The sequence below is a fragment of the Myxine glutinosa genome, chromosome 10 (genome assembly GCF_964187855.1).
Source record: "Myxine glutinosa chromosome 10, kmMyxGlut1.1, whole genome shotgun sequence".
In the NCBI taxonomy this organism is placed as follows: domain Eukaryota; kingdom Metazoa; phylum Chordata; class Myxini; order Myxiniformes; family Myxinidae; genus Myxine; species Myxine glutinosa.
In genome coordinates, this window is record NC_136270.1 from 134,793,958 (window position 1) to 134,821,556 (window position 27,599).

General features: G+C 44.7%; 1 protein-coding gene across 1 annotated transcript; it reads right to left on the reverse strand.

Moving 5' to 3' along the window:
* Positions 1-335: 335 nt before the first annotated feature.
* LOC144894098 (protein mono-ADP-ribosyltransferase PARP6-like) lies at positions 336-12,773 on the reverse strand. Its single transcript, XM_078786152.1, has 6 exons — positions 12,665-12,773; positions 11,057-11,129; positions 3,973-4,042; positions 908-945; positions 748-808; positions 336-643 (listed from the first exon to the last, which is right to left on the reverse strand). The coding sequence occupies exons 1-6, from the start codon at positions 12,763-12,765 to the stop codon at positions 555-557; spliced, it is 432 nt and encodes a 143-aa protein (XP_078642278.1). The 5' UTR covers positions 12,766-12,773; the 3' UTR covers positions 336-554.
* Between the last annotated feature and the right edge of the window lie 14,826 nt (positions 12,774-27,599).

A 27,599-nucleotide genomic window follows, 5' to 3' on the forward strand; every position in this document is an offset into this window, starting at 1 on the left:
TTTCCCACACATATGATTGCCACTCTCTTTCTGCCAGTGCTTCCGGGACACTCGCTGCCAACCATCGGAGCTCCAATGGGGGGGGGGGGGGGGGGGGGGTTACAAATCCATGTCCTCTATTACAAACACCACTGGGGGCGTAGTGAAGCAATTCCATTAATGAACAGGATTAAATGATTAAATTGATATACGTGGGAAAATTACATACCCAGACCAGGAAGAGCACAGGTCCTCTGCTGATCCGTACCAATGCTCTGCCATCTGAACTGTCTGGGCGACCCTGACTGAGCATGCAATTTTCCCACACATATGATTGCCACTCTCTTTCTGCCAATGTTTCTGGGGCTACATGGGGAATCACGCTGAGGTCGCATGAGATGAAATTAACTGATATAAAGTTTAAATATGAAAAAGAAAAATCCAGAAGTTGGGGAAAAATGAGCCACACCAACCTGAGAACTAACACAAATCAACTTGGGGTGTCCTGAAGGACTTTGGGATTAGCTTTGTGGACAGAAACCTCCACCTGGAATCACCATTGCGTGGATCAGTACTTACGCAAATAGAAGGCGGACGCAGATGTGGGCAGGATTTGTAGTAACCCAGATGTAATCGCATTTCCTCAGGGAAGGTGACTTGATCACTATTGGAGAGGGAAGGCTTCAGTGACTAATTCACACAAAGGATCAAGTACACACAAAAACCATGGATAAAAAGGAATTTTTACGTGAGAGAAAAGTCGGTTACCTTCACATATGGCAATGAATTTGATAATGCGTTTCTTCGTGAACAATTCATGGTTTTTATACTGGGGAAAGGAAAACATTGTGGAATGTTGGTCACAACAACACAGCCTTGCTTTGGAATTGAACTTTAAACATTCCATTGAAACATTCCTGAAGATTACCTTGGATGGTTTGGTTTTCAAGGAAGGATATTTTAAACCTGCACAAAAAAGAAACACAACATTTGAATAAAAGAAACACTACCGATGTAGCTTTGGAACTGAAATGGCAAATAAGAATATTGATAGGTTTCTGCTAGAATGATGAAGAAATAGAACTTCATTTAACTATAACTATACTTGGCAAAAAAAGAAACGCAAGTTTTTATGTCAAACCCTAACCCTAACCCTAACCCTCACCCTAACCATAACCCTAACAACCCTAACCCTAACAACTACCCTAACCCTATCCTAACCCTACCCTACCCTACCCTAACCCTAACCCTAACCCGAACAACAACCCTAACCCTATCCTAACCCTACCCTACCCTAACCCTAACCCGAACAACTACCCTAACCCTATCCTAACCTAACAACTGGTGGCATTGTCGTCTGCTGAGTGAATTCGGTTCAAGCCTCCATGGACCATAGACTACCACAGGAACATCAACATTCTTATGCAATTTAGCCTTTGAAGCCACAGTAAGTGATTGTTTGAAAATCCATTCAACCCCCATTGTGGTGGTTCAGTGAGGCATGACGCTCAAGAAATGTGGTTGAAAATACAGATGCTTAAAATGGTATTACAAATATTTGTCAATGATAATTTGTGCACAACAATGCACATTTAAAAAATGCGTCTTCTCCACTTGCGTTTCTTTTTTTGCCAAGTATACAATTTTTAAAGTTTAAACTGTAACATCTAAATACCACATGGTTTATAACAAGAATTACCACACTGTGGTCACAATTCCTGCGACAAAATGCAGTCACGGGCCAATTGGGAAACGCGTAAAAGATGAACTCGACACCTCTCATCCATGTCAGCCTCTCCACAGTTATATCAGAATGAGCTGATTTGTCACACATTCACGGATTGTTTAACCCCAATGTGGGGCCGTTCAAAAATTACGTAATGCTATTTTTAGGGAGGTGCGTACTGTGCATGCTGACGGCCTTGATGAAACCTTACCTTACCAATAATGCTTATGCGACATATGATTATATTTTTCAGGGTCCCTCATCGTGAGTAGCACTCGCCCAAAATAAAGCCAATGGAAATCTGACACAACAAACCCGGCAGTGTATAATCATCACTGGCCTAAGCCTGATGTCTTAGGCCCACCAGAAAAGCAAGATGGTGGCCATATTTAATCTGGGTGCCAAGTTGGGCGGAGTCAAGCGACAAATTTGAGTGGGGCCCGGCAGCTGTCCGACCAATGGGTGTACATTTCAAAAATCGACACCCAATAAGAACCACAACAACAGCACCAACAACCATGTGGAGCTCTTGTCGACCTGTGAAAATTCAAATGCAATAACTTGTATGGCATGATAATGACTAATATTATGTGTTTAAAGTGGCAAGGATCATTCAGGAGAAGAAAAACGGGAATGGGATGGAAATATACTGTGATGTGGAAAGGGGAGAAGGGAATCAATAGCTAGAATGTGGTAAGTGTAATATGGTCTGTGTGTTTCGAGTTGTTAGTTTGCCATGTAACAGGGACCTGTCAGAGTAAGTCATTTGTTAATCTGTGATGCTGGGAAGGCAGTGTATGTAATTTATATACAGGGTACGCAGTTAAATTTTGGAAGTGTAAACACCTCTTGTTTGTGGGTGGGGGCTATGTGAGAACTTCCCATGACAGAAGCACACATGTGTCGAATGTGTGCTATCAGGCCATCATGATCTGTCTGGCCATTGTGTGCCAGACGTGGCAGTGCAGTGGAGTCGCAAGTGCAAATGTACATTTATTTTTACTGGGGATGCCCAGAGGAGAACTCTGCCCAGGAGGAATAAAAAGAGAAATGAGACCAGGAGGAAGAGAAGGCTTTGTGTGGATGGAGGGGACGAGCAAAAGCTGCATCACGGATAAGTTTTTGGATGAGACTTTGATCGTGGTTTTATTTGTGTGTAATTGACCCAAGCTGGGATCACCCTTTGGAGAGGGGAAGGAGCCACCTCTATTGGGGAAGGAGGAAGGGCCTGGAGAGAAGAAGGGCATACCAGGAGGCCTTGTTTGAAAAGGACAAAGGGGGGAGGAACGAGGCCTGGTGGAGGGGGTGATCGTCGCTGGCCTTCCTTGTGGCCGATTCATTTCATTGTGCCCTGTTTGGCTTTCTGCATCTTGGATGATACTCATCACCGGCGCTGCTCGTGGCAGTTTTACTTCGTCTTTGGACCAATTTCGTCACTGGTTCTCGTCTCTCCTGGTTTCCAAAGCCGAATGCATCAAGTGCTGCATTTCCCCTGCGCAATGCATCAAAGGGAAGTCCTGCCTGCACTCTTATCTTGTTGTACAAGTGTGATCTGTGGCACCTCGTGCGGGTTTGGTTTTGAGATTAATTTCTCATCCTTGTATATAAGTTAGAGTGTTCCCATTTAACTCTGTCTTTTGATTCGCTTGGTTTGTACCATTGATAATCGCATCTCGTCTACCCCTCTTCCCTGGACTTTTCTTTACAAAATAAATAAACCCTTCAAAGGGTAAGAAAATGTGTTTGAGTCATCTGCTTTTCGTGTGCGTTTGCCGTCGATTTTGGCCAAACTGAATGACCCTTAGGGAAAGGTAAAGTTGGAGATTTTATTGAACGCAGCTTGGCCATATCCTGAGACTAAGGGTCCTGACGCTGAGGTGGTGGTGGTACGTGTGCAGCCTGTGGCTGCTGGTTGCATCATTTTCTGGGGGAACGGTTGTGCCGCTGATGCAATTCCCTCAATAACCAGTCCGCTGGTACTCATTTTGCTGACCTCAGAAGGTTGACAGGCTGAGAAGGATGACAGGTGTTAATTCAACGGCATGACCTTAAGATCTCAAGACAGCCACCTTAACCATTACGCCAACACCAGGCTGGTGCCGAGGTAGGTATACTGTGTTAACGGAGCCTCAGACGTGACAATACTTACAGTGCAAAGAGCGGAGGAGGACAGATCACGCATGGTTGGCACGAGTTTGTGATTTATATATACGCGTACACAAGAGGGTATTTACAATACTTGGTTTAATGTCAACGCAATCACTCACCAGAGTAAGGACAGGCAAATTGATAAAGCGGGGACGTATAAATACCAGGTCCATACAATTCTCTTGCTTTCTAAACAAGAAGGAAGACAACACCAACACCAATGAGAACAGCAGTTTGCATGAACGAACTCTTGCGTGCATCGAGTGGGAGATTACAACCTTCAGGAGGTCCACCTGTGAAGTTTTCTCACACACAAACTAATGTCATCAAATAGCAGAATTGCAATACCATAAAAGGCCTTTTCAGGGCCGAAATAGTCAGGAATTAGATGCAAGCCAACATGTTATCAGAGTATTACGAAAGGCATGTCATGTGTTAAATGCAACTACCCCTCAACAACCTTTCATTACAATGGGATAATGTCCCTGCAATGCAAGAAACTCACATTAAAGATTGGTCAAATGCCACCCGGTAACTTATTCAAAGGCACGACCTCATTGTCGCTGTCCACCTCCCAAAGCGTGGCATTGCAACCAACATCAACCAAAGCATGATGGAACACGGTGGAAAAGACATACAATGTCACATCGACCCCATGGTTTTAGTAATTGTGCTTTACAGAGTTAAAGGGATAGCCATATTTCCAACATTTGTGTGTATGCTCAACTGACTTCATTGGTCATGTGACATGGAATAAATGGTTGGGGACACGTTTAAGTAACAAAATTGCCACCAGTAGACCATCTTGGATCTGATCTCAAAAAAATGAGGTGCATATGCAACCCATCATTCATTATCTGTGTGCCAAGTTTGAACAAGATCAGTAAATGCATATCCGAGAAATGGTCGAGGACGAGTTCAACGTCGGGTTTTTTTTTACAACTAAAATGGCCGCCAGTCTACCAGTCTGCCTTCTTTGATCAGATCGCAAAATAAAAAGTGTTGAGGTGACAAGTCTTCTCCAAACCTATTGTTTGAGATCATTAAAATGGCTTCTGCCCTGAGTATTCTCCTCTCAACATGTTACTGTTTCGAACTCAAGAATGGATGGATGCACTGAATATCAAACACAAGCTCAGGCCCATCTCTTTGGACATTTATCTGCCAGTCTCGAAGTGAACTTTGCTCTCAAAGCTATCTTCCGGTGAGATTCAGCATTTCTTCCTTGACTCGTCGGGTTTACTCCATGTACGGAGGCAGTACATCGCCTTGTATGGCATTCTGTCCTGTAACCTACCACTGCAGGCTGGCATCCCCCAATGTAGTGTACTGGGATCAGTCACGTTCTTGGTATAAAAATGGCATCTCTGCTTTCCTGAAAAATTCATTGTGCACCATTTTATAAACCAATCCACCCTGTGCAGATCTGTTCCTCACACCTCCAACTGGCGGACTGTTGGGTCATTCCTGTTGTGTGCTTATCTCGACTAAATAATTCGATATTCACGAACTAGAACACGTCAATAAATGCATTAAAGTCCCACATGCTCGCTACGTCATTCCAAAAGGATTGACTGGAGAATCATTCAATCTACTTATATAGCTGTACCCTCTGGGTGAGGTACACAGTATGTGGACATCCATGGCCTGATGATCAGCCATAACCTGTCTGGACGTCCATGGCCTGATGATCAGCCATAACCTGTCTGGACCTCCATGGCCTGATGATCAGCCATAACCTGTCTGGACGTCCATGGCCTGATGATCAGCCATAACCTGTCTGGACGTCCATGGCCTGATGATCAGCCATAACCTGTCTGGACCTCCGTGGCCTGATTATCAGCCAAAACAGGTCTGGACATCCATGGCCTGATGATCAGCCATAACCTGTCTGGACGTCCATGGCCTGATGATCAGCCATAACCTGTCTGGACGTCCATGGCCTGATGATCAGCCATAACCTGTATGGACCTCCGTGGCCTGATTATCAGCCAAAACAGGTCTGGACATCCATGGCCTGATGATAAGCCAGAACAGGTCTGGACCTCCATGGCCTTATGATCAGCCATAACCTGTCTGGACGTCCATGGCCTGGTGATCAGCCATAACCTCACGTGAGAACTGAGGTTACGGCTTTTCGAAGCTGTCCACGCTCGCCACGCTATCGAAGTTAAGTAATTGTTCACAATTGTATTTTTGTCGAAACTGTATTTAGTGTGTACCTTTAGTGTGTCCCTTGGAAGATTCTCGGTGTTAATCTTTCATACCTGCATAAAATAGTCGATAATTTCGTACCACGTTATTTGTGGCCTAGTTCTTTAAGCTTCCTACCTTGAGGCTTTGTTTTCTCTCAGTGGTCGATTGTGGTCCATTTACTTTCATTCTCTCAGTTTTTCCCGGTCTTTTCACCCCAAACTTCCGTGTTTTTTCGTTAAAATCTTAGCTAAAAAAATTAATATATATATATATATATATTAATATATATATATATATATTAATATATTTCCTTCTTTGTTCTTTTCGTTTGTTCGTTCTTCAACCATGTGTTTCACCCCCATTTCCCCAGATAGTTTTCACTGTGCAATTTTAAAATGTTGAAACTTTCCCCTGAAGTGCTGTATTCTGTCAGATATTATAACACTTTTTTCTTCTTCTTCTTCTTTAAAAGGCTGCTTTCAACTTGCTCACCAAATCTATCCATTTCAAAAAAAAATTCCATCTCTTACAGTTCCTCCTTCCTACATTCCCTAAACTCACCTCCACTCCACCACCCCCCACCGCCCGACCCCCACCCATCCAGCATCCTTAAACATATCTGACTTGAAGGTCACAAGAAACTCATTTTGCAATAAATGTTCATTTCCCATTAATCGTACAACACTTTCAAAAATCCAAACTCACCCCTCCCCTCCAAAACTCCCCCATCACCCATCCCTTTCAAATCTCCCCCCTTGCCCCTTCCCTCCTAAACTCCCCCCTCACCCTCCCCTGCAAATCTCCCCCATCTCCCATCCCTTTCAAATCCCCCACCTTGCCCCTTCCCTCCTAAACTTCCCCCTAACCCCTCCCCTCATAAACTCCCACCTCACCCCTCCCCTTCAAATCTCCCCACCCTCATTTTTTTCTCCATTTCCCCCCTCTCACCTTTTCACCCTTTCTCCTCAAAGCATCCTCCCCGCTTCTTCCCCCTTCCAACTCTCACCTCCATCTCCCCCAACCTTCTTCCTCGCTCTGCCCCTCCCCCTCAAATAACAGCTCACTGTGCCTCACCCAATCACCATCAAACCTTTTGTCCGCCCCATCCTTCCCTTTCTCCGAGCCATTCTGAAATCTGACACACTTTCAACAGCTCTCCCGACCTCTTCCGCCTCTTCCACCTCTTCCACATCTTACCCTACCCCTCCCCCCCCCCCCTGTTCTGTATTCGATGCAACCCCCTTCCTCTTCATTAACGGTAGGGACCTCAAACATCCAGGGCCTTCGCTCAAACTTGACTGATACAGGTTGCTTCTGACAAACCAGACTTGATCTGCTTAACAGAAACCTTCCTCCTTCATGATGTCTCCGATTCCTTAATATCTTTCCCGGGTTACTCCCTCCTTGGGTAGGACAGACCTGAGCCTCGTCCTCGAGGTAGGGTTGCTATCTTTATCAAAAACTCTCTTCCTCACTCGCTCTGCACTGCCCTCTCACCACCTCACCCCCAGGAGTACCTCTGGCTACGGCTTCCTCTCCGCTCCCACCATTTGTTCATGTGTGTGTTGTACCGTCCACCAAACAGTGATCACTACATCTACATCTGATAATATGGACCAACTTCTATCGACCCATCCCAACTCTCTCTTCCTCATATGTGGTGATTTCAATTGTCACCATGCCAGTTGGCTGGGTGTGGGTACCTCTCTCACCAGCCATGGCTCCTCAGCAAAGGACTTCTGTGATTCACTGGGACTGACACAATCTGTCAATTTCCCGACCCAGATCTCAGTCAACGGAGCATCTTCTCTTCTAGACTTGGTTATGACTAACTTCCCTGCAAATGTCTGCTGCTCTTCTTCTGTTCCAATCGGCTCATCTGATCATGTGCTTCTCAAAGTGGACATCTCTCTGACCATTCTCAGAGAGCCTCCTCAGCGTCGACGAGTCTGGCATTTCACTCAAGCCAACTGGCACGGTCTTCAAGCAGCCATCAATCATCTGGACTGACCTCCCATCTCCACTGCCTGTGACATCAACTTATCCTGGGAATTCTTCCAAACTAAATTGCTCTCTCTCATGCACAGATTTATCCCATCTCGTCTTCAGTTGTCATACCCTTCCTCCCGTCCACGGTACACGGAATCTTGTGGAGAAGGCAGTTGCCCAGAAAGAAGTTGCCTTCGCCTCCTGGAAAGCAAATCCAATGGAAGGAAATCTCATTTCCTTTCACAAAGCCCGAAACAAGTGTGTGTCCACCCTCAGGAGAGCCAGGAAACAATATCTCTCCTCTCTCTAGACTGAACTCTCAAACCTGTCTCCCTCTTCCAAATCCTGTTGGCGTCTGGTCGAATCTGTTTCTGGTGTTTGTTCCCCCTCCATCCCCCCCCTTACCTCAAACGGCGACACAGCTGACTCCGCACGCGAAAAAGGTGAATGCCTCAACTCTGTGTTTGCCTCTAAATATTGTGTCCCAAACCCATCCCTCTCTGTACCCACTGTACCCAGTCGTACCCAGCTGCTCCTGGACTCTATGTCCTTCTCTCCTGACAAGGTGGATAAGTTTCTGTCAACCCTCGACTCTGATTCTGCAACTGGACCTGACGGTATCAGCCCACGGGTCCTAAAATCCTGCTCTGCCGCTCTTTGCCTCCCTCTCTCTGTTCTCTTCACCCTCTCTTTTGCTCAAGGTAATCTGCCATCAGCTTGTAAATCAGCCAACATCACCGCTTTACACAAAAAAGGTGCAAAAACAGATCCTTGCAACGACAGACCTATCAGCCTTCTCCCAATTATCAGAAAAGTCATGGAATCCATCATTGCTTCGGATATGAAATCTTTCCTCTTCTCCATTGGCTTGATCTCTGATCATCAATTTGGTTTCAGACCAGGTCACTCTACTCTGGACATGCTGCTTCTGCTGTCCCAACAATGGATGGAGGTCCTCAATGCCAAACAGGAAATTAGAGCTGTCTCCTTTGACATATCACGTGCCTTCGATACGGTCTGGCACCCCGCTCTGCTCACCAAACTCTCCTCCTTTGGTATCCATAGAAATCTCCACGCATGGCTTGTGGACGTCTTCTCTAGTCATAGGCAACGTGTGGTCCTGAATGGGTTTCTCTAATCTCCCCTTCCTGTTCAGGCTGGAGTTTCCCAAGGCAGTGTTCTGGGCCCTGTGCTATTTCTGGTATTCATCAATGATCTCTCTGACTCTCTTGAAAATCTTCTCTATCTCTTTGCTGATGACTCCACTCTCTGCCGGTCCATTCCTCATCCTTCAGATCGGCAGTCTGCAGCCTCCTCACTCTCTGCAGACCTGGACAAAAATCACAGACTGGTCAAAGTGGAACATGTCCTTCAATCCTGAGAAATCTCACACTTTCTATGTCTCTCTGAAAAGACCGACTGGACAACCCTCCCATCTACTTTCTGAACAATCCTCTCCAAGAAGTTCTGTCACTCAAGCTTTTCGGTCTCACTATCTGCCATGATCTTTCCTGGGAAAACCACATTTCCAAGCTGGCGTCCAAAGCCAGTCGCCGACTGGGCATCCTCCGTCGTGCGAAGTCCTCCTTTGGCACACCTGAGCTCCTCACCACATACAAGGCTTTCATCTGCAGCTCAATGGAATACTGTTCTCCCCTCTGGGCCGGTGCTCCTGCCTCACACCTAGCTCGGCTTCACGCTGTTGAAACCAAAGCTTTCAGAATCATTGGAATCTTCCGCGATGAAGCTAACTCCGAGCGCCTTTCACTTATGCACCGCAGGCAGGTTGGTTGGTCTTTCTGTCTTCTACCGACTCCTCTCTGGCCTTGCCCCCCCCCCCCCCTCTCTGGGCTCTGTCCCCCAAATATTCCGACAGGTCGCACAAGATCTGCCAACAACCCTCTTATGGTTAAACTGCCAAAATCAAGACTCTCTGCTCACCTTCACTCCTTCATTCCCCATTTCTCCCACCTCTGGAACAAACTCCCTCACTCTCTTCAATCCCACTCCTCCCTCCAGGTCTTTAAAACAGCTGTTCACCACCATCTCTTATCTTCCCCCATCCAAAATCTTGATGTTTTCTAGCCCCACTAATTTCACCCCAGATCCACTTTTTTGAAATACCAACTTCCTTTCCTGGAAGTCCTTGCAGTGTCCTTGTGTTTTATACTTCTCCCTCCCCCCGCCCCCTTCCCACGCCTCCTGCCCCCAAGTGCTCTCCCTCCCACAGATCTCCCGATGTCCCTGCTCTCAAATGTTGTGCTTGTGTGCTTCCCCTTCTCTCCCCATCTTGTATACCGCTCCCCTTATTATATGTTTTGTCTGTCTGTTTGTTTTTTGTGTGATAAATGCTAGCTCTTTCATGAGCCTCGATCCTGGATATAAAAAAACAAAAAAACAAAAAACCTGTCTGGACGTCCATGGCCTGATGATCAGCCATAACCTGTCTCGGCCTGAACACATCTCCAGGCTGGTCACTAAGAATTGTCACAACCTTGATATTCTTCAGAAAGCCAAGTCCTCTTTGTACCATCGTGTCTGACAAGTATGTAAAAAGTACTACGGAAATCCAAATATAATATTTTCCTTCAGTCCAGGCTGGTGAAGCTACCTCACCCTTTACCCTTCAACAGAGGCAGTGGAATCAAAATCTCTCAAATCATTGACATCTTTCAGCACAATGACAAGTCTCAAGACCTGCTCATCACTCAGTGGAGGTAGATTGGAGGCCTTGCTGTCCTATCTAATCTCTGCTCCATTGTTTATCAGTTTATGAAACCCTCACAGTTGTTTTTCAACATTGGGGAAAACCCTGTGCTTGCATCACACCAATCTCAAACAGGATATCTTTATTAACATGGATTGCAAAGCTCACAGAACAGCTATTGTAGTTATATGCACAACCAAACAGATACAAAAATTGGACTTAACCGTCATTACCAAAGCAAGGGCGAAGTCATTTAAGCGTTCGCCTTGCACAAGAATATTGCCAACTGCTGACCTCATGACATATTTTACCTGTTTTTTGGTGAAAGCTTGTGACATCAGGCCTTGGCGGATAATGCTATTCCATGTCCTAATGTTTGATCCACTGGAGGGCGGAAACAGTTTACATCAGAAATAAAATACAGCCGTCACGAAGCAAATAACGTGTACGTGTTACTACTACAGGTTGGGAATTCACACTGCATCTATATAATAATAGCGTAAGGACTCGACTTTGTTATCCCTTTTACGCCGCACCCAGTGACCCGATGCCCACGGCACTAATGGATTTACGATCTACGAACCGCGCTCTTTGTTTATCACGTACAGCCATACTCGAAAAATCTGAATTAGCCGACGTTGGGGCCCAAAAGCATCCGATTAACTGCCGATACGACGCCATCTTACGACGCCATCGTATTGGCGTCTGCTGGGCGAAGGCGAAGCAAGCCGTCCGCTGATTGGACAGGCGAAGGCGAAAGCAAGCCGTCCACTGAGTGGACAATCCAGAGCATGCGTTTGTGCCGGTGTCGGCGATCGTTGTTCATATACGCACTCTTCATTCTCATCTTTCTTCCTAACTCTTACTCGGACAAGCAAATCCCCTATGCCATCCATAATGGTACACTCTATCCATACACCACATCCTCCCTTCCGTGGATGTTCCACGGGTTTCACGTCTTTATCGTCATTTTAATAAAGTTAAATGGAGTGACGTTGCGATACTCGGGGTGCGTTGCATAAATCCTCGTAACTCAGAGAGGTGTAGCAGGTGGCGAGACGTAAGGAAGCTTAAAGATAACGAGCTGAAACAGACGAACGATATGTCAATCCCTTTCTACACCGAACGGCAATAAAAGTATGAGAGCGGGAAGGCATGGCCTGAGCACTTCGAGCAGAGAGGACTGATTGGACTTAACTTAAAGAGAAAAAATTGGAGCTTAACGGAAGAAGAAGATCCCATGAGCGCTCCCCTATGCCATCCATAATGGTACACTCTATCCATACACCACATCCTCCCTTGCGTGGATGTTCTACGGGTGTCGGCTAGTTCTGATGAATGAGTGAAGAAGACAAGTATTTAACAACTGAAAAAAACATTCAAAATCCACATCAAAACTCAAATTTGATTAACAGCGACGAGTGTTGAGAAAGTTTGTCGCGTGACCAATGATGACATCTTATGACCCAACAGATCCTTGTGATTTGATGTTTATTTTGAAACAAGTTCCATTTATGTTTGCAGGTAAACAAACTTGTCAATGTGAGTGAGTCAATGGTGTTTTGAAAAATGGAGAAGAATGAAATCAGTGCAGTGATTAAGTACCTGCTTATCAACAGGTTGACCCTGAAGAAAATCCATGAGGATGTTGTGACAACACTCAAGAACAATAAACATGCCGTGCATAGCACCATACTTGCTAAATCCCGAAAATATGTTGTTGACCTTTGGCCTATGTTGACCTTTTGACCTTTAGACCTCAAAAATTATCGGTGGTTGAATTCAGTGACCTGATCCGCAAATTCTCAACAAATTTCAAGTGAATTGGATAAAAATTGAGGATTTTAGAAATTTGACAAAGTTGTTGACCATGTGATACAAAATGCAATCAAAAATACAGATGAACTCATCACACTTACTGGAAGGAAAATGCACTCCCATAACGGCATTTTGCTGCAGAAAATTCAGCCTCTCTATCAGGCGGAGCGGTGAGGAACAAAAACTGATGGCAGGTGTTCATGGAGGGAAGTTGCTGTGGAAAGATTGACAGTTAGTGACGTACAGAGTGATGTCACAAAATAAGAACATCAGTACAAACCTGAAAATGTGTGATGTGTGAGTGTGAGCGCATGTTTGAGAGTGTGAGAGCAGGTTTGAGAGTGTGAGCGCAAGTTTGCGAGTGTGAGAGCATGTTTGAGAGTGTGAGCGCAAGTTTGCGAGTGTGAGAGCATGTTTGAGAGTGTGAGAGCATGTTTGAGAGTGTGAGCGCAGGTTTGAGAGTGTGAGCGCAAGTTTGAGAGTGTGAGAGCATGTTTGAGAGTGTGAGAGCATGTTTGAGAGTGTGAGAGCATGTTTGAGAGTGTGAGAGCATGTTTGAGAGTGTGAGCGCAAGTTAGCGAGTGTGAGAGCATGTTTGAGAGTGTGAGAGCATGTTTGAGAGTGTGAGCGCAGGTTTGAGAGTGTGAGCGCAAGTTTGAGAGTGTGAGAGCAAGTTTGCGAGTGTGAGAGCATGTTTGAGAGTGTGAGAGCATGTTTGAGAGTGTGAGCACAGGTTTGAGAGTGTGAGCGCAGGTTTGAGAGTGTGAGTGCAAGTTTGAGAGTGTGAGAGCATGTTTGAGAGTGTGAGAGCATGTTTGAGAGTGTGAGAGCATGTTTGAGAGTGTGAGAGCATGTTTGAGAGTGTGAGAGAAAGTTTGAGAGTGTGAGAGCAAGTTTGAGAGTGTGAGAAAGTTTGAGAGTGTGAGAAAGTTTGAGAGTGTGAACGCATGTTTGAGAGTGTGAACGCATGTTTGAGAGTGTGAGAGCAAGTTTGAGAGTGTGAGCGCCACATTTGAGAGTGTGAGCGCATGTTTGAGAGTGTGAGAGCATGTTTGCGAGGGTGAGAGCATGGCAGGGGTATAACACACAGGGGTGTCAGGGCAGAGAAACGGGGTGTGTGAAAGTTAAAAATCAGTGATATAGAAACTGGTGAAGCAGATTAGAGAAACAGGGTGTGTGAAACTTGAAAATGAGTGTTATAAAAACTGGTGAAGCAGATTAGAGAAACAGGGTGTATGAAAGTTAAAAATCATTGTTATAGAAACTGGTGAAGCAGATTAGAGAAACAGGGTGTGTGAAAGTTAAAAATCATTGTTATAGAAACTGGTGAAGCAGATTAGAGAAACAGGGTGTGTGAAAGTTAAAAATGAGTGTTGTCGAAACTAGTGAAGCAGATTAGAGAAACAGGGTGCGTGAAAGTTGAAAAGAGTGTTATAGAAACTGGTGAAGCAGATTAGAGAAACAGGGTGTGTGAAGTTAAAAATGAGTGTTGTCGAAACTAGTGAAGCAGATTAGAGACACAGGGTGTGTGAAAGTTAAAAATCAGTGTTATCGAAACTGGTGAAGCAGATTAGAGAAACAGGGTGTGTGAAAGTAAAAAATCAGTGATATAGAAACTGGTGAAGCAGATTTGAGAAACAGGGTGTGTGAAAGTTAAAAATCAGTGATATGGAAACTGGTGAAGCAGATTAGAGAAACAGGGTGTGTGAAAGTTAAAAATCATTGTTATAGAAACTGGTGAAGCAGATTAGAGAAACAGGGTGTGTGAAAGTTAAAAATCAGTGATATGGAAACTGGTGAAGCAGATTAGAGTAACAGGGTGTGTGAAAGTTAAAAATCAGTGTTATAGAAACTGGTGAAGCAGATTAGAGAAACAGGGTGTGTGAAAGTTAAAAATCAGTGTTATCGAAAGTGGTGAAGCAGATTAGAGAAACAGGGTGTGTGAAAGTTAAAAATCAGTGTTATAGAAACTGGTGAAGCAGATCAGAGAAACAGGGTGTGTGAAAGATAAAAATCAGTGTTATAGAAACTGGTGAAGCAGTTGAGAGAAACAGGGTGTGTGAAAGGTAAAAATGAGTTATAGAAACTGGTGAAGCAGATTAGAGAAACAGGGTGTGTGAAAGTTAAAAATCAGTGATATAGAAACTGGTGAAGCAGATTTGAGAAACAGGGTGTGTGAAAGTTAAAAATCAGTGTTATTGAAACTGGTGAAGCAGATTAGAGAAACAGGGTGTGTGAAAGTTAAAAATCAGTGATATGGAAACTGGTGAAGCAGATTAGAGTAACAGGGTGTGTGAAAGTTAAAAATGAGTGTTGTAGAAACTAGTGAAGCAGATTAGAGAAACAGGGTGTGTGCAAGTTAAAAATCAGTGTTATAGAAACTGGTGAAGCAGATAAGAGAAACAGGGTGTGCGAAAGTTAAAAATCAGTGTTATAGAAACTGGTGAACCAGATCAGAGAAACAGGGTGTGTGAAAGTTAAAAATGAGTGTTATAGAAACTGGTGAAGCAGATTCGAGAAACAGGGTGTGTGAAAGTTAAAAATCATTGTTATAGAAACTGTTGAAGCAGATTTGAGAAACAGGGTGTGTGAAAGTTAAAAATGAGTGTTATAGAAACTGGTGAAGCAGATTCGAGAAACAGGGTGTGTGAAAGTTAAAAATCAGTGATACAGAAACTGGTGAAGCAGATTAGAGAAACAGGGTGTGTGAAAGTTAAAAATCAGTGTTATGGAAACTGGTGAAGCAGTTTAGAGAAACAGGGTGTGTGAAAGTTAAAAATCAATGTTATAGAAACTGGTGAAGCAGTTTAGAGAAACAGGGTGTGTGAAAGTTAAAAATCAGTGTTATAGAAACTGGCGAAGCAGATAAGAGAAACAGGCCGTGTGAAAGTTTAAAATGAGTGTTATAGAAACTGGTGAAGCAGATTAGAGAAACAGGGTGTGTGAAAGTTAAAAATCAGTGTTATAGAAACTGGTGAAGCAGATTAGAGAAACAGGGTGTGTGAAAGTTAAAAATCAGTGTGAAAGAAACTGGCGAAACAGTTTGGAAAAACAGGGGGTGAGGACTTGGAGATGTGGAATGGGGGGTTGATGAATTGGGGGTTGTTGGGGGAGGCGTGTGTTGGGGGGAGCTGGAGGGTGAGTTGAAGACTTGAAGTCACATTTAACATTGCGTCGATGTTGCGCATGTTCCTGCTAGTTTATTTATCTATCTATAATTCCAGTAATCTCTGTGTGTTTGTTTGATTGTACGTTTGTTTGTTTGTCTGTGACCGCTGTTTCTCGACAACCACGGGTCCGATATACTTGCAACTTGCCAGGTATATTGCTGGGGACCCGAGGATGTGCCTTTTCAAGGTTTGAAATTAATCGGACAAGTACTTACCGAGCTATGGCGATTTAGCCGTTCGCCGTTCGCTTTGGCGTTGCGAATGGACCAAACCATTGCATGTAAATAGAGGGGGGGGGGGGGGGTTCTGTGGTCGTTGCGAATGGACCAAACCATTCATGTAAATAGAGGGGGGGGGGGGGGGTTCTGTGGTCGTTACTGCCACGTGGTTTCAAAGTTTTTTTTTGTTGTTGTTGTTTGCACGCATGTTTTTTTGCACCCACGTACGGGCACGCCCTAGGATGTTTACACACACACACCCCTACACAAATTTTTTTTTTTTTTTTTTTTTGGCAAGGAACGGGCACCCACGTACGGGCACGTCCTAGCTTATATATAGTACGGGCATGCCCAAGTCTATCTATAATTCCACTAATCTCTGTGTGTGTGTATGTTTGTTTGTGACCGCTGTTTCTCGACAACCACGGGTCCGATATACTTTAAACTTGCCAGGTATATTGCTGGGGACCCGAGGATGTGCCTTTTCAAGGTTTCATATTAATCGGACAAGTAGTTACCGAGCTATGGCGATTTAGCCGTTCGCCTTGGCGTTGCGAATGGACCAAACCATTTCATGTAAATAGAGGGGGGGGGGGGGTTCTGTGGTCGTTGCGAATGGACCAAACGATTTCATGTAAATAGAGGGGGGGGGATTGTCACTGTACTCGCAAGCCGTTCGCCGTTCGCTTTGGCGTTGCGAATGGACCAAACCATTTCATGTAAATAGAGGGGGGGGGATATAATTTTAGATATATATATAGTACGGGCATATATATAGTACGGGCATGCCCTAGTCTATCTATAATTCCAGTAATCTCTGTGTGTATGCGACCGCTGTTTCTCGACAACTACCGGTCCGATATACTTGAAACTTGCCAGGTATATTGCTGGGGACCCGAGGATGTGCCTTTTCAAGGTTTCATATTAATCGGACAAGTAGTTACCGAGCTATGTCCAAAAAACGATTCGACCAATCAGAGAGCAGCGAGCTACCGAGCTATGGCGATTTAGCCGTTCGCCGTTCGCTTTGGCTTTGCGAATGGACCAAACCATTTCATGTAAATAGAGGGGGGGGGGGTTCTACCGTACTCGCAAGCCGTTCGCTTTGGCTTTGCGAATGGACCAAACCATTTCATGTAAATAGAGGGGGGGGGATTGTCACCGTACTCGCAAGCCGTTCGCTTTGGCTTTGCGAATGGACCAAACCATTTCATGTAAATAGAGGGGGGGGATATAATTTTAGATATATATATAGTACGGGCATGCCCTAGTTATTCTCAATTCGTCTTAGTGACTGTTGAGCTCTAGTAATATACCTCGGTCAACAGACAAAACACAGGGTATTTTGGCATTTTGTCTTTATTATTGGACGTCTGCGATGCCTGCGACGATTTCACAGCACCACTTGGTTGTCTGCGACGTAAGGGTGAAAGGTGCGAGGAAAGTTCGGCGGGTGAAGTACCAATCGAGAATGAAGGTGTGGAGGTTGAAAGAGGTGACAGTAAGGGAGGCATTAAAAGAGAGGCTGAGTATGGTCGAGGATGATGTGGTTGAGCTTGAAAGTGGTTGGATGTCAATGAAAGATAGTCTGTTGGGAGCCGTTGGTGAGGTATGTGGATGGACAAAAGGACCACCGAGGCACTCGGAAACATGGTGGTGGGATGATGAAGTTGGAAAGAGGATTGATGAGAAGAGGAAGAAGTTCAAGGAGTGGCAGAAGGCGAAGGGTACGGGAGCAGAAACAGCAGAGCATGAAAGTTGTAAGGCAGCCAGGAAGGCTGCAAAGAAAGAGGTAGCAAAGGCGCAGGAGGCATGTAGGAAAATGTTCGGAGAACGCTTGGATTCAGAAGAGGGTCAGAAAGCAGTATTCAGGATTGCAAAGCAGATAGCGAAAGAGAGGTGTGATGTGATGGGGGTGAGTTGCTTGAAGGATGAAGTGGGACAAATCGTTGTCGACCCAGATGGAATTAAAGGAAGATGGAAAAGATATATGGAAGTGCTGTTGAATACAGAGAATGAATGGGATGGCAACATAGAGAGTAACCCAGTTTTAGGACCGGCAGAGAAGATAACTGAGAAGGAAGTTGAGGAAGCGATAAAAGCAATGAAGAGTAGAAAAGCGGGAGGGCCGACGGGAGTTGTGGGAGATATGTTGAAGGCAGCAGGAAGTTGGGTTGTGAAGAGAATGACAGAGATCTGTAATCTGATGGTGAAAGAAAGCCGCATTCCAGTGGATTGGGAATTGAGTACCCTCGTCCCTCTATACAAGAGGACAGGTGACCCTCTGGAGTGTGGCTCGGACCGAGCGATAAAGTTATTGGAGCATGGAATGAAGGTATTGGAAAGGGTGTTGGAGAGGAGGATAAGGAAGAAAGTGAAGATCGACGAAATGCAGTTTGGATTCATGCCAGGAAGAGGAATGACAGACGCGCTTTTCATTGTGAGGCAGTTGCAGGAGAAGTACACGGAGAAGAGGAAGAAGTTGTTTCTTGGGTTTGTTGATCTGGAGAAAGCATTCGATCGGGTTCCACGCAAAGTATTGACATGGGCATTGAGGAAGTTAGGAGTGGAGGAATGGTTGATCAGAGTAGTGATGGCAATGTACAAAAGAGCGCGCACAGCTGTAAGGACGAAGGACGGGAACAGTGGTGAGTTTGAGGTGAAGGTGGGAGTGCATCAGGGGTCGGTACTAAGTCCACTGCTATTTGTAGCTGTGATGGAGGTGCTGGCTCAGAACGTAAAGGAGGGTTTACCGTGGGAGTTGTTGTATGCAGATGATCTGGTGTTGATTGCGGAAAGTATGGATGGACTGAAGGAAAAGATGAACACGTGGAAGGAATGTATAGAGACAAAAGGTCTGAAGGTGAATATCGGAAAGACGAAGGTGATGGCAAGTGGTAAAGCATGTGGTGAGGTGGAAAGAACTGGGAAGTGGCCCTGTGCTGTGTGTAGGAAGGGTGTCGGAGTGAACTCCATTCAGTGTACAATGTGCGCTGAGTGGGTTCATCAAAAATGTAGTGGTCTGACAGGGGCATTAACCAGTGTGGCAGCTACATTCAAATGTAAGGTGTGCACAGAGGGAGCTGCAGATGGAGGAAATGTTGAGTTGGATCTTGGAGACGGCATGAAGCTGGAAGGTGTGAAAACATTTTGCTACCTCGGAGACATGCTGAATGGAGAAGGTGGATCAGACTCGGCAACGGTTGCTCGAGTGAGATGTGCATGGAAGAAGTTTCGGGAATTGAGTGGCGTGCTGAAGATGAGGGGAGTGTCGTTGAAGCTGAAGGGAAAGGTGTATGCTGCATGTGTGAGAAGTGTTATGATTTATGGGAGCGAGACATGGGTAATGAACGTAGAGCAGCAACGAAGGTTGGAAAGGGTGGAAATGCGAATGGTTCGACGGATGTGCGGAGTATCGTTGAGAGCGAGGAAGACAAATGATGAATTGCGAAAGATGATGGGAATAGAGCCTGTGATTGATGCTGTGAAGAGGAACAGGTTGAGATGGTTTGGTCATGTGTTGAGGAAGGATGAAAGTGACTGGTTGAGAAGAGTGATGGAAATGAATGCAGAAGGAAGCAGAGGACGGGGAAGACCGAGAAAGACTTGGCTAAAGGTGGTGGAAGAAGAAATGCGGGCAAGGGGGTTAACAAGGAGAGATGCAGAAAATAGGGCAAAATGGAGAAGATTGTCATGGGGACCACAAGGCTGACCCCCGCTCTAGCAGGGAAAATGGCCTTTAAAATGCATGTTGTTGTTGTTGTTGTATTGGACGTCAACTGTTGAGCAATTCAAAAGGAAAATAAATTATTATCAAAGTATACAATTCAGGGCATCAATTGCTCCATAAAGAAGTATCCAATTCAGGGTGAAGAGCATGTTGCAGGTGCTGAGAGCATGTTGCAGGTAATGACTCACCTGACTGACCGGAAGTTTGACAATCGGGATAGTGACGCTTTTAATGATCCTGCAAGAGCAAATACAAAGGAATATATACTGAATGTCCCGTCTTCTTTGCAACAGAAATGACCACTAAGTGCATGCATAACAGCTGGTGAATGAAATTGCATGTCGTTGGTGAAAGCAAAATGGTGGAAATGTGTGCACTTCTCAAAATCAACACAAACCCAAACTAGAACAACATTCTGACGTCAAGGCGTCGACCGATATGCCTCCGCCCACATTATTACATCATTGTAATACTTGTACCAAGTTTGATTTCAATGCATTCAGCTGTTCTCAAGTTATCACATTTTTACCTGACATGACCTCTGACCTTTGACCTCTTGACTCCCAAAATCGAATCAGTTCATGTTTACATCATTATACATACCTGTACCAAGTTTGACTAAGATCCCTCCAGCCGTTCTCTAGTTATAGTGGTCACAAAAACCTATCACGGACGGACGGACGGACAACCTGAAAACACAATGTCTCCGGCGACTTCGTCAACGGAGGCATAAACAGGATCACAATTGATGGTAATGATGGATGCATTGCGAGGTGAAAATCTTACCATTTCAACAGCGGATACGCCAAAGGATCCTTCTCCTCCAAATGCCGTTTCACTTTCATGGAGGACAACTTGAAAGGAGAATTAAACAAACATGAGGACATTTTGTTAGAACTGATCACTTTGGTAAACCTTGTGGAGCCTTGTGGATCACGTGAGTGGCAGAATCTGTAACTGATTAGACTCTGTGACTGATTAGACTCTGTGCCTGATTAGACTCTGTGCCTGATTAGACTCTGTGACTGATTAGACTCTGTGACTGATTACCCTTCAGAACCCTGTAATGACGAGTGGCAGATTGCAAAATGGCTCTGCTGTAATTAGTGACTTGTGTGGTTTACCATAGTGATTTGAGGCCTCATCATGAGTGACTTGTGTGGCTTACCATAGTGATTTGAGGCCTCATCATGAGTGACTTGTGTGGTTTACCATAGTGATTTGAGGCCTGACCATTAGTGACTTGTGTGGTTTACCAAAGTGATTTGAGGCCTGACCATTAGTGACTTGTGTGGTTTACCATAGTGATTTGAGGCCTGACCATTAGTGACTTGTGTGGTTTACCATAGTGATTTGAGGCCTGACCATTAGTGACTTGTGTGGTTTACCATAGTGATTTGAGGCCTGACCATGAGTGACTTGTGTGGTTTACCATAGTGATTTGAGGCCTGACCATGAGTGACTTGTGTGGTTTACCATAGTGATTTGAGGCCTGACCATTAGTGACTTGTGTGGTTTACCATAGTGATTTGAGGCCTGACCATTAGTGACTTGTGTGGTTTACCATAGTGATTTGAGGCCTGACCATTAGTGACTTGTGTGGTTTACCATCGTGATTTGAGGCCTGACCATTAGTGACTTGTGTGGTAAAAAAAAACCGTGTCCATGGTCGTTGCGGTTTGAACCTCTAATCTCCATAGTACGCACGTTATCTCCATACTACGCACGTTATCTCCATACTACGCACGTTATCTCCATACTACGCACGTTATCTCCATACTACGCACGTTATCTCCATACTACGCACGTTATCTCCATACTACGCACGTTATCTCCATACTACGCACGTTATCTCCATACTACGCAAGTTATCTCCATACTACGCAAGTTATCTCCATACTACGCACGTTATCTCCATACTACGCACGTTATCTCCATACTACGCACGTTATCTCCATACTACGCACGTTATCTCCATACTACGCACGTTATCTCTATACTACGCATGTTATCTCCATACTACGCACGTTATCTCCATACTACGCAAGTTATCTCCATACTACGCACGTTATCTCCATACTACACACGTTATCTCCATACTACGCACGTTATCTCCATACTATGCATGTTATCTCGACTCCATACAATGCACGTTATCTCCATACTACGCACGTTATGTCCATACTACGCACGTTATCTCCATACTACGCACGTTATCTCCATACTACGCACGTTATCTCCATACTACGCACGTTATCTCCATACTACGCACGTTATCTCCATACTACGCACGTTATCTCCATACTACGCACGTTATCTCCATACTACGCACGTTATCTCCATACTACGCACGTTATCTCCATACTACGCACGTTATCTCCATAATACGCACGTTATCTCAATAATACGCACGTTATCTCCATACTACGCACGCTATCTCCATACTACGCACGCTATCTCCATACTACGCACGTTATCTCCATACTACGCACGTTATCTCCATACTACGCAAGTTATCTCCATACTACGCACGTTATCTGCACCTTTTCTGCTGGTCCTGTTGTGTATTACGGATTTAAAATGATAAATACACATTTTGAAAAACTTCAAGCATGTTTGAGAAACTCGGACAAGACTTTTCAAAATCACTTACTTGTGCCATCGTGTTCGTTGGTGGAATGTTCGTGAGAGTCCTGATCAACTTTTTGAAATTCCGATGCTGTAAACAACATAATTCAGTGTCAGAATATACACATTCCTGATTGATATTTCAATCAATTATTGTCTACAATGATTGAATATCGGACAAATGATGATGATCAAAATAAATGAAGGCAATGATTGTAGTGAAATTATACCAAGGTGAACCCAGGGTGTGCTCGCTACGGAAGGGGCGTCTATAAGACCCGGGACAACCGGGGCGCGCGGACACTCCAGCGGAACTCACTGTGACATAGTCCTGTAGTTTGAATGGTATGTACGCCCCTAAATGCTGCGCTGACTGTCCTCTCTGTTGGACCATTGCTATATTGAATCAACCATTGCTGCTCATGAAATACTCTGATTTTAATGCCTGTTGCATGCATGTATTCTTACAGGATGTACTACAGATCTAAATGATATTAAACCTACCCAGAGGTCAAGTCGTGTCTGAGCTTGATTTTCACGACAATGATTACACAAGAGCATCGATAGGTGGGTACCTTACAATTGATAGGTACAATAATGATATTTAAAAGCACTTTATCCAGAATGTATTATGAGGAGCCACGTGGAATTAAAGAAAAATCTTAACAATTGAGTTAGTCAAGGTGTTGACACAGGTGCAGCGACTGCTGACCCTGTCCTGCCATCTGTTCTGTAATGATGATCCGTCACCACAGACCTGAATGTTGAGCCAATGTTTGTGCCTCCATCAGTGACGCCATTTGTCTGGCCCTGTAATCTACCTTGATGCAGTCCATCCACCTTCTTGGTGACCTTCCTCTTGTCGGGTGCCATTTACTCTTCCTTGAATGGAGATTTTGTAAGTCTGTTCTCACGCATCCTTTCAATGTGCCCAGATAATGTAAGCCTTCCCTTATTTGTGTGAAATTCTCTGTTATTGTGCGTTTTACTCCGAGGGTTTCCCTTTTTACCTCCGCCACCAAAGGTGGATACAGGTTGTTTTCACCTCTGTCTGTCTGTCTGTTTGTCCGTTTGTGAACAAAATATCTTTAAAAAAGTTGTAGATGGAGTCGGATGAAAGCTGGCAGAGATGTAGCGTATGTGACAAGGACGAAATGAATAGATTTTGGTGAAGATCCGGACTCGGATCCGGCTACTAGAACTTTTAAAGTGAATCTTCACCATTGGGAGATCGGGCCAAAAACGATACATAGCAGGATATCTCAAAAGGTTGTGGACAGATTTGGACGAAACCTGGTGGACAGGTTGTGGGTGTGACAAGGAAGAATCGATTCGATTTTGGTGAAGATCTGAATATGGATTCGGATGTGATAATTATTTGATTTTTTAAGCGACTCTTCACCATTGGGAGATCGGGCCAAAAACGATACATAGAAGGATATCTCAAAAAGTTGTGGACAGATTTGGACGAAACGTGGTGGACAGGTTGTGGGTGTGACAAGGAAGAATCGATTCGATTTTGGTGAAGATCTGAATGTGGATTCGGATGTGATAATTATTTGATTTTTTAAGTGATTCTTCGCTATTGAGTGATTTGGCCAACCAGGCGGAGTTGTGCTCTCAACTGAGTGCCGTTCTAGTTATTAAAGTATTCCTTATTTGTCCAGCCTAGCTGCTCCCATTTTTAGCCCCGTTGGACCAGGAAACGAAGGCTTATGCATTGGGTCTCGTCTGTCCGTCCGTCTGTCTGTACGGCGTGCGTCCGCATCCATATCTTTGTTCATAGTTGGCACAAAGACAACACATGATGGTAATGGCATACACATGCACATCATTTTGTTCCGCGATGCCATCAAAGATGGGCGACTGCCGGCCATTTTAGTTGTAAAAAAAAAAATCCGGAGTTGAACACGTCCTCAACCATTTCTCGGGCATGCAAATACCAATCTTGTTCAATCTTGGCACACAGATAATGAATGATGACTTAAATATGCATGCCATTTTATTTTGAGATCAGATCCAAGATGGCTGACTGGCGGCCTTTAACTCAGTACAGCAAAATTAGTGAAACCATGGGAGCTATGGCATACTGTCTTTTTCTTCTTGTTTTTCTGAGGCAGACCATTTCAAAAACAAGGAGTCGATGTTCATCTCATTGCTTTAATGTCTAAGTTTCTGACCCGTACATCAGAAATGTGAGAACCAGGACTCTATACAGTTCAACTTTTGGGGCACGTTGGATGTATTTTTCTGTCTAAATACAGACTTGGCATTTAATATGGAATATTTTTTTTGTGGGGTGAACTTACTTTTCAAGATGTCCTAGAACCAAAAGTTCATTGGAATTATGTTGAAATTATTCTAGATTTTGTTAATGTGACCTTTAAAAGAAACAAAAACCACATTTGACATTTCGAAGCAAATAAATTGATCCTTGAAAGTGATGTAAACTGATATCGAACTCAATTCACAGACAGTACTGTGTTAAACTTCTGTACGTTTTCCAGAAGTATCTCTTTATTTTGCACATTAGCCAAAAAAAATTTCAACAAAAACAAAAGCTAAATTATGCCTGGGATTACGGACAGTAAAATTACAGTTCAGTACTTCGTGTAACCCCCATGCGCATTCAGGAGAGCACGTACACGGCGAAGCATGCTGTTCACGAGATTTGCCAAGGTTTGGACAGGAATCGCTTGCCATGCAGTGACAATAGCATGCTGCAATTCACGCACAGAGGTGGGCTGCTGGTCCAAGTTGTCGATTTGACGCGTTAATTCTGCCCACAAGTACTCTATCGGATTCATATCCGGGGACATGGCAGGCCACTCCATATGCTCTACACCACGGTCAGCAAGAAAGTGTTGCATCATGCGAGCACGATGAGGCCGTGCATAGTCATCCTGGAAGACAAAGTTTCCTCGAAAGGCTGCACGAGCAAATGGAACCAATGTTTCTTCCAGAATGACCCTGCACTTGAACTGGTTCAGGTTTCCATTCAGAACAACCAGCTCAGTTTTGCCCCCTGCATGAAAAGCAGCCCAAACGGTCACCCCATCACCTCCAGCTTGGACTCTTGGAACTATACAATCTTCGGTGTGGGCTTCATGCACTTGTCTGTGCACTCGGACGTGGCTATCTTGACGATAGACCAGAAATCTAGATTCGTCACTGAAGGTCACGTGATTCCAGTGTCATGGCTGCCATTGACGGTGCTCTCTGGCCCACTGCAATCGGCGCTGGCTGTGTTGTCTGGTCAGGCGTGGCTTTCTCAAGGGACGCCTGGCACGATAGCCTGCTTGAACCAGTCGTTGGTTGACTAGCCTTCTGGATACAGGCACATTTGTCAGTTGCTGCCACTCAGCCCTATTCCGATGAGCTGACTTGGTACGGCCATTGCAGACTAACCGGTGCAGCTGGCGATCATCTCTCCTTGTGGTTCTGCGTGGACGTCCTGGCCTCGTTATTGGAGTAGGGACACCCCTCTGAGCATTTCGTTTCAGGATCTTTGACACCTGACCTTGAGTGATGCCATACTGCCGAGCAATAGCACACTGTTTCATGCCAGAATTTCGTAAAGCCACCACTCCATGACAAACACCATTGTCAAGTTGACGGACCATCTCCAGAGGAAGCGGCAATAACTTTTGTAGACATGCAGCAGTTGTTTTCCACTAATACAGAATACAACAACCCTTATATACCCGATTGTGAAGCCAATCGTCAAATGTGCCTGCCCTTACATTTTGTCACGCCACCTGTAATATAATCCTGTTATTGACTTCTTGCTGCGAAAGACAATCAGTGACATGGTTCTTCCAACAAAGACATCACCGAAGTGTAAAAAAAAACTCACCAGATTGATATACTGAGTTCAGAAAGTAAACCCAAGTCAAGAAAAAAAATATATTCCATATTAAATGCCAAGTCTGTAGTTTGTAGCCAATGAAATGCTCCCAGGTCTTTCCCATTTCTATGTTTGATGTCTTCGGGGGTTGTTCCATCCTGTGATATTGGCACCAAGTTATTGGCACCCCCAGATAAGTAAATTCCCGAGCTTGTTTTTAAAACGATGCCGTTTATATTGATGCTAATTTTATTTGGATGTGTCTACTGATGACTTGTGTCTGTTTTTGTGATGTTGATCTTCATTCTCAGAGTACTACTGCTGCTATAAACATAATCTACGAGGATTTGCAGGTCTTCTTCGGTCACCGCTAGCAAGACAATGTCGTCTGTGAATCATAGGTTTGATATAACGTTTCCTTGGATGTTAACTCCTTGCGACATATCATGTACTAGCAGAAGTACTCGGCGTTGCCGGGTGGGGGGGGGGGGGGGGTGAGGGGAGGGAAGGGTGAGAAGGGGAGGGAAAGGGGGAGAGGGGAGGGGAGGAGGGATGGGGGGGGGGGAAGGGGAGAGAGGGGGAGGGGGGGAGGGGGGAGAAGGGGAATGGGAGGAGGAGGGGGAGAGGGGGAAGGGGAGGGGCAGGAGAGAAGGGGAGGGGGAAGGGGAGAGGAGGGGGGGAGGCAGGAGAGGAAGGGGATTCATGTATATGCTGGTGGGTGAATGTGGCTCACGTTCTGAGTTAAGTGTGATGCCGATCAGGAAGAAGAAGAAGCGGTACCTACCAAATTAGTACACTTCCGGAATCGTTTGATTTATTTGTATTCAAATGTCGGGTGAATGTTTTGTATTTATTTATGCGAATGTGTACTTGTATATAACTGTCATGAATTCTAAAAAGCTTAGGCCCCTTTATATGGTGTGTGCCATGTGGCAAGCTACAGACTTGGCATTTAATATGGAATATTTTTTTTTCCTTGACTTGGGTTTACTTTCTTAACTCAGTATATCAATCTGGTGAGTTTCTTTTACACTTTGGCGATTTATTTGTTAAAAGAACCATGTCACTGATTGTCTGTCGCAGCAAGAAGTCAACAACAGGATTATATCACAGGTGGCGTGGCAAAATGTATGGACAGGTGCATTTGATGATTGGCTTCACAGTCGGGTATACAAGGGTTGTTGCGTTCTGTATTAGTGGAAAACAACTGCTGCACGTCTCCAAAGGTTATTGCCGCTTCCTCTGGAGATGGTCCGTCAACTCGACAATGCTGTTTGTCATGGAGTGGTGGCTTTACGAAATTACGGCATGAAACAGCATTCTATTGCTCGGCAGTATGGCATCACTCAAGGTCAGGTGTCAAAGATCCTGAAACGAAATGCTCAGAGGGGTGTCCCTACTCCAATACCGAGGCCAGGACGTCCCCGCAGAACCACAAGGAGG